The sequence below is a fragment of the Canis lupus genome, chromosome 10 (genome assembly GCF_048164855.1).
Source record: "Canis lupus baileyi chromosome 10, mCanLup2.hap1, whole genome shotgun sequence".
NCBI classification, from domain to species: Eukaryota; Metazoa; Chordata; class Mammalia; order Carnivora; family Canidae; genus Canis; species Canis lupus.
This window is the reverse complement of record NC_132847.1, coordinates 51,405,006-51,417,954: the sequence shown is the minus strand read 5'-3', so window position 1 is coordinate 51,417,954 and position 12,949 is coordinate 51,405,006. Positions and strand designations below refer to the sequence as shown.

General features: G+C 39.2%; 1 protein-coding gene across 1 annotated transcript in view; it reads left to right on the top strand.

Moving 5' to 3' along the window:
- The window catches only part of RIGI (RNA sensor RIG-I), a 35,853-nt gene extending 23,143 nt beyond the window's left edge, over positions 1–12,710 (top strand). Inside the window, exons 14-18 of the mRNA XM_072841618.1 lie at positions 2,074–2,164; positions 5,389–5,559; positions 6,687–6,838; positions 9,868–10,011; positions 12,088–12,710. Coding sequence (XP_072697719.1) covers positions 2,074–2,164; positions 5,389–5,559; positions 6,687–6,838; positions 9,868–10,011; positions 12,088–12,384 — 855 coding nt within the window. The 3' untranslated portion in view covers positions 12,385–12,710. The remainder of the gene's footprint in view (positions 1–2,073; positions 2,165–5,388; positions 5,560–6,686; positions 6,839–9,867; positions 10,012–12,087) is intronic.
- The last annotated feature ends 239 nt before the right edge of the window (positions 12,711–12,949 follow it).

Here is a 12,949-nt window from a genome sequence, read left to right as displayed (position 1 = left end):
TATCTCACTAGGGTTTGAATGTTCATTTCACTATGTTTGCGTTTGAACTAATGCCGTTGAACATTTTTTATGAACTTATTAACCATCCATATATCTTCTTTGGCGAAGTAACTCTTCACATCTTTTGCGCATTTTAAAACAAGATTTCATTGAGTTGTTTACCATGTTATTGTTGAGTGTTTGAAAGTTTTTAAATATATTCTGGCAAAATTCCTCCTCAGAAATGTGATTTGTAAATATTTTCTTCTGGTCTTTTAATTCTCTGAACAGTTTCTTTTACAAATTGAAAATTTTAACTTTTTACAAAGCCTACTTTATCAATTTTTTCTTTTTGTGGATTGTGCTTTTGGTACTGTATATTTGAACCCTTTGTTTACTCAAGATCACAAAGATTTTCTTTGTTACCTTCTCGAAGTTTTATAGTTCTTCATTTTACGTTTAGGTCTACAATCCATTTTGAGTTAGGGGTTGAGATGCTTTTTTTCTTTTTGTATATGGATATCTAGTTGCTGCAGCACTGTGTGCGGAAAAGACTGTCCTTTCTCCATTGAATTGCCTTTGTAACTTCTTAAAAAATCAGTTGACTGTATTTATGTAGGCGTATTTCTGGATTTTCTGTTCAGTTTCATTCATCTATATCCATCTATCCTCTGCACATCCCATACTATCTTGATTAGCTTTGTAGTGTGAGTCCTCCAACTTTTTTCCTTTTTTCAAAATTGTTTTAGCTATCTTCTTTTGCCTTTTCAATTATATTTTAGAATCAGCTCATTCATATATATGAAAAAAAAATCTGCTGGGATTTTGTTTGGGATTGCATTCAATCAATAGATAAAATTGGGGAAAAGTAACATCTTGACAATATGGAGTCCTCCAATCCATACCTCTCTCTCTTCATTTATATAGAGTTTCTGTATTAGTTACCTATTACTGATAACAAATTACCTCAAAGCTTAGTGGATAGAAACAACGGACATCTATTATCTTACAATATCTATGGATTGGGAATCTGGAAATAACTGGATGTTTCTGGCTCAAGATCTCTCTCCAGGCTGTTGAGTCATCTCAAGGTTCTACCTGAGAGGCTCAACTTCCAACCATACCTATCTGCCTATTGCCAGACCTCAGAAGATGTGCTTCTAAGCTCACTCATGTGGGCCTTTCCACAGGGCTGCCTCAGAGCATGGCAGCTGGCCTCCTCTAGAGTGAGTGACCAAAGAAAGATTCAGAGTATGCCTAATATGGAGATCATTTTGTAACTTTGACTTGGAAGTGATCACCCCTTCCATTTTTCATTCATTAGAAGCAGGTCAGTAATAAGTTCAGTTCATGCTTGAAGGGAAGGGATTATACAAGAATCTGAAGACCAAGGGTAGAGATTACTGGGAGCCACCTGAGAGGCCACCTACCTCATCTTCTTTGGTTTCTTTTATCACTGTTTCATCATTTTCAGCATACAGATTCTGCACATATATTGCTAGATTTAAACCTGTGAATTTTTTTTTAAAGGTTTTATTTATTTATTCATAGAGATGCAGAGAGAGAGAGAGGCAGAGACACAGGCAGAGGGAGAAGCAGGCTCCATGCAGAGAGCCCGATGTGGGACCCAATCCAGGGTCTCCAGATCACGCCCTGGGCTGCAGGCGGTGCTAAACTGCTGAGCCACTGGGGCTGCCCTAAACCTGTGAATTTTTTAATGCTATTGTAAATTGTACTTTTAGTTGCTTGTTGCCAGCTAATAGAATACAACTGATTTCTTATATTGATCTTATGTCCTGAGATCTTGCTAAACTCATTGAATAGTTCTACACACTCACTGTTCTGAACATTCTTTTCATTTAAAAAATGTTTTAGAGATTAAATTGTATCGGATCACAAAGATCTGAACCACTATAGTTAATTATTGCATAGAATTCCATTCCGAAAAAGCTTTTTATTCTCACATTTGTCAGTCAGAAGACTGTTTACTAACTTAAAGGTTTTTTCTTCTTGTAATATTTCAATATTGAATTAATAGTTATACAAATGTGTTCTACAAGTAGTGTCCAACAGATAATTGTTTTTGATTTTTAGGCTTTGAAGAAATGGATTGAAGAAAATTCTGAACTCAGCTTTCTAAAACCTGGCATATTGACTGGACGTGGCAAAACAAATCACAATACAGGTACTATAAACAGTGAATTAGAGTTTTGGTATACTAAATATATATGAATATTTATAATATATTCAAGTTCTTTTTTAATGCTTGTATCAGGGTTCAACTAGAGAAGCAAAACCAGCAAGTGATTATATACACATACATATGTACATTAATATGTTGTTTATGTACACAAACACAAACTCCTAGGGATTTGGGAATTGGCATACACAACTGGACTGGCAAGCAAGTCTGAAATCCATAGGGCAGGTGGTCAGGAGCAGGCCTGAATCTCATAGGCATGAGCTGTTTGGAATCTCTGAGTTCAGACACTACTGCCTAAGCCTTTTTTCAAAGGACCAGTTGATTTATATCAGGCTAACCGAGGATGAAATACCTTTTTGTAACCTAAATATCAGGTGATTTAGGAACTTTAATTATATCTGTGAATTCCCTTCACAGAAGTACCTAGATCAATAACTGGATACTATAGTTCAGCCTAGCCATGATGACACATCAAAAAGCCCTCACAGTGCTCAAATACAAAAACTTACAGACCTCTCCTCTTCCATATGTCTTATGGATGAAACCAAGACAGTATTTTTAAAAATATTGTTTGAACATTCACTCTTTTTTTTTTTTTTTTAATTTTTATTTATTTATTTATTTATTTATGATAGTCACAGAGAGAGAGAGAGGCAGAGACAAAGGCAGAGGGAGAAGCAGGCTCCATGCACCAGGAGCCTGATGTGGGATTCGATCCCGGGTCTCCAGGATCGCGCCCTGGGCCAAAGGCAGGCGCCAAACCGCTGCGCCACCCAGGGATCCCTGAACATTCACTCTTTTTCTCATCCAGTAGATTAACTAGAAATAGAAATGTTCTTTTTTTGTTTTTTTAGACTATAGATGCTTTTATGTGTATTATATTTTTTTTAATTTAAAAAATGTTCAAGCACACAATCCTGCAATCTAGCTACAGTGGTTGAAAGATGAAAGGCTGCCTCTGTAATTCTCCAGGAGGATCCTGGGGTGCCAGCCCTCACCTGACATTCCCCTAGCCATGCACCCCCATCCCTCAGTGACCAGCCAGGACAGATCTTCACTTGTTACCCCTATTTAGTTTTCTTTGTAATAAGCAGTCCCCATCCCATCAGTCCTCAGTTATCACTCCCTCCCCCTTTTTTTAAAAAAAGATTTTATTTATTTGTTCATGAGAGACACACAGAGAGAGGCAGAGACATAGCCAGAGGGAGAATAGGGAACCTGATGTGACACTTGATCCCAGGACCCCAGGATCATAACCTGAGTCAAAGGCTGATGCTCAACCACTGAGCCATGCAGGTGCTCCTTGCACTTTACCCTGGTGCAAATTTTAACCTTCGTGAATCTAAAAAGTTAATTCAGATTTTGAAAATGTAGCTTCCCAAATGAAGTCCAACACCACATTATTGCAGTTGAAATTCAAAGTTCTCTACAATCCAACTCTAACATGAGTTGATTTTCAAACTTTGTTATTTCTTCACAAATAAGCACTCAAAATATTTTGTTTGTTTGTCTATCCATCTATCCATTCATTGTCTATCCACCCATCTCCATCCATCCACATTTTTTTAAAGGTTTTATTTATTCATGAGAGACACAGAGAGAGAGGCAGAGAGAGAAGCAGAGAGAGAAGCAGGCTTCTAAAGTCAGGAGCCCCATTCGGGACTCAATCCCAGGACCCGAGGATCATGCCCTGAGCTGAAGGCAGACGCCCAACCACTGAGCCATCCAGGTGTCCCTCCATCCATCCACATTTATTTAGAAACGTACTCTTTATCAGTCATTGTACTTCTGCCAAGCAGCCTTCTCCAGGCTCCCAAGACTAGCAGAGGTGTCTCTCTTCCCTATCTCATAGATGAAGTTCTGCCTCCATTTCATTGCTCATCACGTTGAATTATAGCTTCCTATTGATACTCTTCTTCCACAAGATCCTCACAGACAAAAATGGACTTTAACCATTGTATTTTTTAAAAAGATTTTATTTATTTTATTTGTCAGAGAGATAAAGAAAGAGAGGGCACAAGCAGGGGGAATGGCAAGCAGAGGGAGAAGCAGGGAGCCCCATGTGGGGCTCAGTCTCAGGATCATGACCTGAGCTGAAGGCAGACGCTTAACTGACTGAGCCACTCAGGTGCCTCTGACTGTTGTATTTTTATCTGAGAAACTATAATTGCAGAATAAATGTTTGATGAACAAGTGGATGAGCAAGTTAAAAATGAATGAAGTATGGTGTCTGTCTTGGGCATTCTCATTGTTCAGCAGAAGATGATGGTAAAAAGAAATTGTTTTTCAGATATATCTGAAGATTATGGCTGCCAATAGACTAGGAAAAAATTAGAACTTTTATAAATTCTATTAAATCAGGGGGCACCTTGGCTCAGTTGGTTAAGTGTTTGCCTTTGGCTTGGGTCATGATCCCCGAGCCCTGGATCAAGCCCTGTGTGTGTCATGCTCCCTCCTCAGTGAGGAGTCTGCTTCTTCCTCTATGCCTCACCCAGCTTGTGCGCGCTCTCTCTCTCTCTCTCTCTCTCAAATAAATAAATAAAAATATTTTTAAAAATTCTATTAACTCAGAAGTGGAGACCGCTGAAGTTCTTTTTCTTCTCATCATATCAGTGGCTGAGAACTGCACACTGTTAGGGTTTCAGACCTAAATTCAAGGCCTGGTTCTGCCACTAATTAACCTGTCAGTTCATCATACCTTCAAAACCTCAAGGTCTTAATCTGTAAAGGGGAATTGTAATGCTTACCACATCAACCTAAAAGGGCTCTATGAAGTTCCAGAGAGTAAGTTGTTGTGAAACTGTTTTGTCAGCTATAAAGTCCTTTACACATGCATAGGCATTGTGATTAATAGCTTTGCAAAAAACTATTAATTGTTGAAAGTTGTTGTTGATAGTTTAAAAAAAAAAAATCAATGTATGTTTTGAGATAGCATGACTGATGTCCCACAACTGGTTAGTGCCATAGCTGGGATTTGAACTCAGGCAGTGTTGTGGCAGGGTCCAAATTGTTAAATACCACCATAATGTCCTCTCTAAACAAGGATAAGAATAGGCCTTATTGTCTAGCGTTGTTTTGACATCATGACTATAAAGCGCTTATTACAGTATTTGGCGTGTAATAAGCATTCCATAATTAATGGCTATTTTTCAAGGGTAAAATTCCCTCTTTGGTGAGTTGTATAATGCCCTCTGACTCTGACACAGGAATGACACTCCCAGCGCAGAAGTGTGCATTGGATGCATTCAGAACTGATGGAGATAAAAAGATTCTGATTGCCACCTCAGTTGCTGATGAAGGCATCGACATTGCTCAGTGCAATTTGGTCATCCTGTATGAGTACGTGGGCAATGTCATCAGAATGATCCAAACCAGAGGTGAGAAGAGCTTTGATGCCATTAGTAAATGACTGCGAATTTGTCTGATTTGTGAGCGTGTCTGTCATTTAGAAACTTACTCTCTCCCAGTCATTGTGCTTCTGGCCTTACTCCTTTACTAAGCCATAGTGGCTTTATGACCTCTGGCACAGTGGACGCTGGCATCTTTGGCCCCGATGGCAGCTTACTTGATCAGGATTGGGTGGGTACAGTTCTGCCCACCAATATAAACACTATTTTGATTTTTGTTTATGATGAATACTGTTTAGTTGACCAAAATTGACTGACATATTTATGAAAAGATAGTTCCCATTTGGATTGAGACTTTGGCAGCCAATGTGTAGACTTTTCAGGTTGTACTTATGATGATGGGCCCCTGCATTCTAGAATATATATATCTCATGGAATTCTTCTGTCTCGCTTGAACTAGGTGATCTCCTAACTAGCTTCTCTTCCTTTTTCCATTTTCTATAACAGTAGCTGCCCACTTTAATTTCTTAAAAATAGCTCTGGGCATGTCACTTCCCTGTATAGAGACTCTAGTAGTTCCCAATTTACATGATGTCAAAAAGCTCAAATTCCAGCACCAGGTTATCTTACCAGTCTGTTTTCCATTCTTCCCCTTTATTCATTATCCATTTCTCCCAACCTGACTTCATCATTTTCTCCTTGTTGAAGAAAGTGCTCATGTACTGCTACTGATAATCTTTGTTTTACTATTCTCTCTCTCCTCCCCTGCTTCCATATCATCTGTCCCCGATTCCTTCAGCTGGCAATAAACTTTTGAATACCCATGATCCTTTACATGTATCTTTCTTTTTGCACTTATTATTTCTACCTATATTCTAGTGGCTGCGAACATACCTATCTCCCCACTTCCTTGAAGGCTCTTAAGGGAGACCCCCAGGAAACCAGTCTAGGATAAACTAGGCTCCTAGTTTAACATGTGGTTTGATATGGAGTTACACACCTGCATTGGAGTCTATGCTCTAACAGCTCAGCTTTCCTATCAAAGCAGGTTTCAGTGAATCAAAGTTGAATTTTAGAAGTACCCCTTTGTTTACCTTTTTTTAGATTTATCAGAGTTTTAAGTCAAAGACACCAATAAAATATTTATTTTCTGATAGGCAGAGGAAGAGCAAGAGGTAGCAAGTGCTTCCTTCTAACTAGCAATGCTGATGTAATTAAAAAAGAAAAACTAAACATATACAAAGAAAAAATAATGAATGACTCCATTTTAAGCCTTCAGATGTGGAATGAAGCAGTATTTAAAGAAAAGGTAAGTCTTTTAATCTGTGTCACTCTTTCAGAATCTGACCATGAGTAACAAATAGAATGTGAACATAGTTGGTGCCTTTCATCATATTGCTCCATTGCATTAGAACAATAAGTTTATGCTTAAAATTTTGTCCTATAGTGAACATCAGATTCATTCTGCTTTAGGTCTCAATGAGATTAAAATATATGTTGTTAGTGCTAATCCTTAAAGCAAGGTTTTTAGTTATAAAAGGGCAAACTGAGTTAGATGACCCTTAAGTCGACAGCTCATCTTGAGGACTCCAGCCTAACATGGCAAGACACAGCCCTTCTCGGTCTTTTCCTCAGATCTCTCTCTCTCTCTAACATCGCAAGTCCTCAGAGAAAAGCTCCCAGTGCACGGTGCATGTGTTAGAATGCCCATTTGTAGGTCTGGGTAGGAATGTACCCTGTGGATTGGCATATCTGTTCGGTTCAGCCTCTTGGTTCTCAGTGAAATTACATTTTACTGTAGTTTCCTTTATATCATAGAAGCATGGAACTGGATTGGGGAAAGTCAAGAAGCACAAGCATGCACATGCACACTGGCATGCATACACATGCACCCCCCACTCACTTTCTCCGGACCCTTTGTAGAGATTGTCATCTCAGGATCTCTGCCACTTAGAAGATGTGTGACCTTAGGTAGTTACTCTGTCTCTTCAACTATCTGTCTCCTCATTCATAAAGTTGGGAAAGTTGGTATTTAATTCACAGGGCAGTTTGGGGGATGAAATTGGTTACATTTGAGAAGCAGTGGTCTAAAGCAAATTAACACTTATTTTAGGTTTAGGACACAAAATTACAACTTTGTCAGTGTTAACTCATTTTTAAAAACATTTCTTCCTAAAGTTTAGAAATTAAAATATTTAAAAACACTTCTTCCACATTTTCATTGAGAACTGTAGGGAAATTTTTTAGTTCCTCTTAATTTTCCTCCTGAATTATGCTGAGAATAGGGGTTTTTTCCTGAGCCACCTTCCCATTTTGTAGCATATGTTGATGTTGGCAATAAAGATCTTTAAAACCTTAATAGCTTTAATACATTTTGAAATGCCATAGTTTTTGTCTCTTCAACTGGGTGAAAACTACATAGACTCATGTGTGACAGGAGACATAGAATGAAAGCCTTTGAGGGAGATGGAGGCTGGGCCAGACATAGAGTCGGATAAAACCATAATAGCTTTAATACATTTTGAAATGCCATAGTTTTTGTCTCTTCAACTGGGTGAAAACGACATAGACTCATGTGTGACAGGAGACATAGAATGAAAGCCTTGAGGGAGATGGAGGCTGGGCCAGACATAGAGTCGGTTGCAGCCAGCTCACAAGGATGAGAGTAGGATGAGGACAGAACGGGTTAAATATTTGTTGAATAGCATCTGGGATTCCTCTAAGAGCCATAGAAAGCAGGCAGAGGGGGGTAAAACAAAGAGAAAGAGCCCAGAACCAGCGTGGCTAGGACCTATTGGTAGCTGGTAATTCCGTGAGTGGGGGTGGGAATCCTGGTTCCCCACAGGGTCCCCACTGACATCACAGGCAAAGCTGTCTACCTGTTTCAGGGCTGAAAGCCATGGCTCCCTACTTGGCCTCCTGTGACACCACTAGGTGGGAGTGTAGAGATGCTTCATTGCCAACTCTGCAAGGTGGAGATCCAGGTGCCCCCTCAATCTTTGCTGGCACGAGCTGGGGTTAGGCTGCAGTTGTCTGTTTTATTCTGTGATCTTTGGCAGGAGTAGAACAGCCATTGTTCTAGACAACATTCTAGACAAACTTCATTGTCTTGCTAGGCTGCCCCTTTCCCAGTCCTTCGGCTAGAGAGAGTAGGCTTCTGTCGTTTTTATTTGTGTCCTTAGGCATTTTTGGTTGCTGGTTCCCTCAGCTTGGAATCTGACATATATAAGGTGAAAAGAAAATCCAGGAAGCTCACCACCATTTTGTTCCTAGAGTTTCGGAACTTAGAGCTATTTGCCTTCCTCTCTTCAGTCTTCTGAATCTTCTTAGGTTTATTTTATCTATAATGTCCAGGTTCTAAGTTATACTTAGGCATGCCCGAAGTTTTGAAATAGAATGCGGTCATACTGTACACATATTTAACTTCACAGTAATTCAGTGATAGCCTCTGTGATTGGAAGGGGAGAGAGAAAAATGATTTAGGTGATGGGGACTCTTCTGCCTGCTATTCCATTTAGTGGGTTTCTGCCCTAGAAGTGGGTGTAATTATGCCTGAAACAGTCAATACATATTTATTTGTGAAGGATTTAAAAAGCTTTGCCAACTACTGAAGTAGAAAGCATGGTTTACATGCTTGTTTATAAACATCTTTAATACTTTTTTTAAAAAAGATTTTTATTTATTTATTCATGAGAGACACACACACACACAGAGAGAGAGAGAGAGAGAGAGAGGCAGAGACACAGGCAGAGAGAGAAGCAGGCTCCATGCAGGGAGCCCGATATGGGACTCGATCCCAGGTCTCCAGGATCACCACGTCCTGAGCCGAAGGTGGCACTAGACTGCTGAGCCACCCGAGCTGCCCGAACATCTTTAGTACTTTATGTGCATCTTTTTTAAAAGAAATTTTATTTATTTATTGCAAGAGAGTGGAGGGGCACATATGGAGGGGGAAGGGTGAGTGAGAGAGAATCCTCAAGCAGACTCCCTGCTGAGCATGGAGCCTGATGTGGGGCTTGATCCCAGGACCCTGAGAACATGATCTGAGCTGAACTTAACTGACTAAGCCACCCAGGCACTCCTTTTATGGGCATCTTTGATGCAAAAATTAAAAGACTCATTGGAGGTCACCATTAAGCACTAACAAAGAATTAGGAGAATCCAATATAATTATCTATGTGATTTTTATAAACAAAGCCAGGTACTGTATGTTCATGGAAGTTATAGATTAATGAATGATTATGTACTTATGTGTACATGAGTGCGTGCACGCCTCCTAGCTATACCATTATTGCTGATGAGGAGAGTTTTGTTTTTGTTTTGGGTTTTCGCATATAGGTTCTCCAGATACAGATTCAAGAAAAAAACATCAGAGATAGTCAAGAAAAAGTAAAACTTGTACCTGATAAGGAAAATAAAAAACTGCTCTGCAGAAAGTGCAAAGCCTTTGCATGTTATACAGCTGACATCAGAGTGGTGGAGGTAAGTGGCCTTTTAACAGAGTACTAGGTCATTTTTTAGCACTAATTAAAGCTTATTTTCTATCAGTGGGTTATTTATAGCAAGAATATTATTATTTTTGTTGATATCATGGCTATGGTATTTTAAAAAGCCAAAAACATTTTGAAAGGAAACCCTTAGCAATGAAGAAGAAAAAGAAGCCATTTAATTAAATATTGTGTAGCCATTGAAAATAATGGTCATGCTAAATGAATGGGGTATCCTGGATTTCATCCTAGAACAGATAAAGAATATTATTAGAAAAAGTGGTAAAATCTGGAGTTCAGTTCATTGTCATGTTCCAATCCTAATTTCTTAGTTTTGACAAATGTACTACAGTAGGTTAGATGTTAGTATTCAGGGAAGCTCAGTGAAGGGTATACAGGAATTGTCTAGACAGTGTTTACAGCTTTCTATAAATCTAAAATAATTCCAAAGTAAAGTTTATTAAACAGAATAATCATGAGGCTTATGTATAATAAAAAACTTCTTACAAAGATGTGGTTTATGTATACAATGGAATATTACTCAGCCATTAGAAATGACAAATACCCACCATTTGCTTCGATGTGGATGGAACTGGAGGGTATTATGCTGAGTGAAATAAGTCAATCGGAGAAGGACAAACATGGTCTCATTCATTTGGGGAATATAAATAATAGTGAAAGGGAATAGAGGGGAAGGGAGAAGAAATAGGTAGGGAGAAATATCAGAAAGGGAGACAGAACATAAAGACTCCTAACTCTGGGAAACGAACTAGGGGTGGTGGAAGGGGAGGAGGGTGGGGGTGGGGGTGACTGGGTGGCGGGCACTGAGGGGGGTACTTGATGGGATGAGTACTGGGTGTTATTCTGTATGTTGGCAAATTGAACACCAATAAAAAATAAATTTATTATTAAAAAAAACCTTACAAACTAATGGTGAAATGGAAAAAATAACAAGGATACAAAACTGTAAATAAACTGTGACTACAGTGGTGTGAAATAATAGTGACAATACCGACATCACTATCAAAAAGCATTAAAGAATTATCATTGTCCAGAAAAAAGAGTACAGAAAATATACTAAAATGTATTACTATTTTGCAAGGAGGCTCCATGATTTTTTTTCCTATTTTGTTTCCTAAACTAGTTCTTTTTGGGATATGGGTCACTTTTATAATGAAAACAAAATATATGCTTATTTTAAAAACACCTACAGGTTAGTTTTCTATATTTTTTTCTTAAAAATTTTGGATAGAAAAATTTCCAAAAACAAAAATTGAATGTAAAAAAAAAAATTGAATTTGACTCCACTGCTGCTGAGAGAGGGGAGGCTGGTTCAGATGATGTTATTGGGGTTGTCTTTGGTTTCATTCAGAAAGCTGCTGTCTCTGTCCATCTGTTTGAACCCGAAGCATACTATCAAGGGTGATACTAGCAAATTCCCCATGCCTTCATGAGTCTGCTTCTCTAGCTGGAAAAGTTTCTTTCAGCTTCCATTTGGGTGATTTTTCTATTGAAATGGCCCTTTATGACTGTATGTTTTCCCAAGGGGCTGGTATGTTGGGTGTGCATTTGTTTTGTACAGAGTGGCCTTTCTCAGCTTTACTCTAAAGTTGACTGTAGGTAGAGCCTCTGGACACAGTCCATGACCCTCTTCAGATCCACATTGACCCTTTGGTGTTCTCTGTATCCTTTGGATTGTGCCTGTCAGGTGAACTCAGGCTTTGGAGATCTTCAATAAATACCCCCTTTTTGTTTCTAAATTAATAAAGAGTATCTACTTCCAGCTCAGTTGCCTGGAAACTTCTTAGCCGTCCTCTTCATGAGATGGCCCCTGTCACCTCACTTGTACCCCCAACCCCACCTTACCTCCATCCTTGTAACTGGGAGTCAAGCTGCATGGATTCTAGTCTGGCCTTCAGGTGAATGTGTATTTCCTTCTTACCCCATCTGTAAAATAAGTGGATCCTACCCACTCTTCATCTCAGATTATTGTGGAGTTTTTTTTTACATCGCAGTTCTGGACTGGTTCTGACATTCCGTTTTGTGTGTTATTTAATCTCTTCATCCGTAGGAATGCCATTACACTGTGGTTGGAGATGCATTCACGAAGTGCTTCGTGAGTAAGTTACACCCTAAACCAAAGAGCTTTGGGCATTTTGAGAAGAGAGCAAAGATCTTCTGTGCCAGACGGAACTGTGGCCATGACTGGGGAATCCATGTGAAGTATAAGACATTTGAGATTCCAGTTATCAAAATAGAAAGCTTTGTGGTGGAAGATATTGCGACCGGAGCTCAGAAACTATATGCAAAGTGGAAGGACTTTCCTTTTGAGAAGATACCCTTTGGTTCTCCAGAAATACCCGAATGACCTTGGGACCTCAATCTTGAGCTAAAAGGAATGGGTGACCTTGAGAGAAGAAATGAACCTCAGTGGGTAGTCATGGCTCGCTTTTACCAGCATGTATCTGTCACTTAACTTCACCCTGTTTACTGTTAGCAGTTTGAACTGTATCCTATATATAAAGCACAAGTAAATGAATCACAGCACTAATGCTCCATAGGCCAGTGGAGCTCTGAGTACTTGGAAAAGATTAAAAAGCCTTCTTTTCCTATCCTTCCTTTCACAGCTCAGTGCCAATGTACCCCCCAGTAACCACTCAGTACACATTACAATAAATAGAATGAATAAATGGATACCATGTTGAAAGTGTTTCTATCATAACTGACTTTTGCCCTTAATATACTGGAATTATTCCTGTTACGATTACCAGTGATTCTGGTTGCCAAATCCACTGGGCACTGATGTCCTTCTCCTTGATCCCTTTGCCACTCTTGGCTCTGTTGAGGGTCTTTCCTGGAACCCCATCTTGCCTTCTATTTCTTCTAGTTCTACCCCAGTCTCTCCTGTTGGTTCCTCTATGTTGCTAATTCTG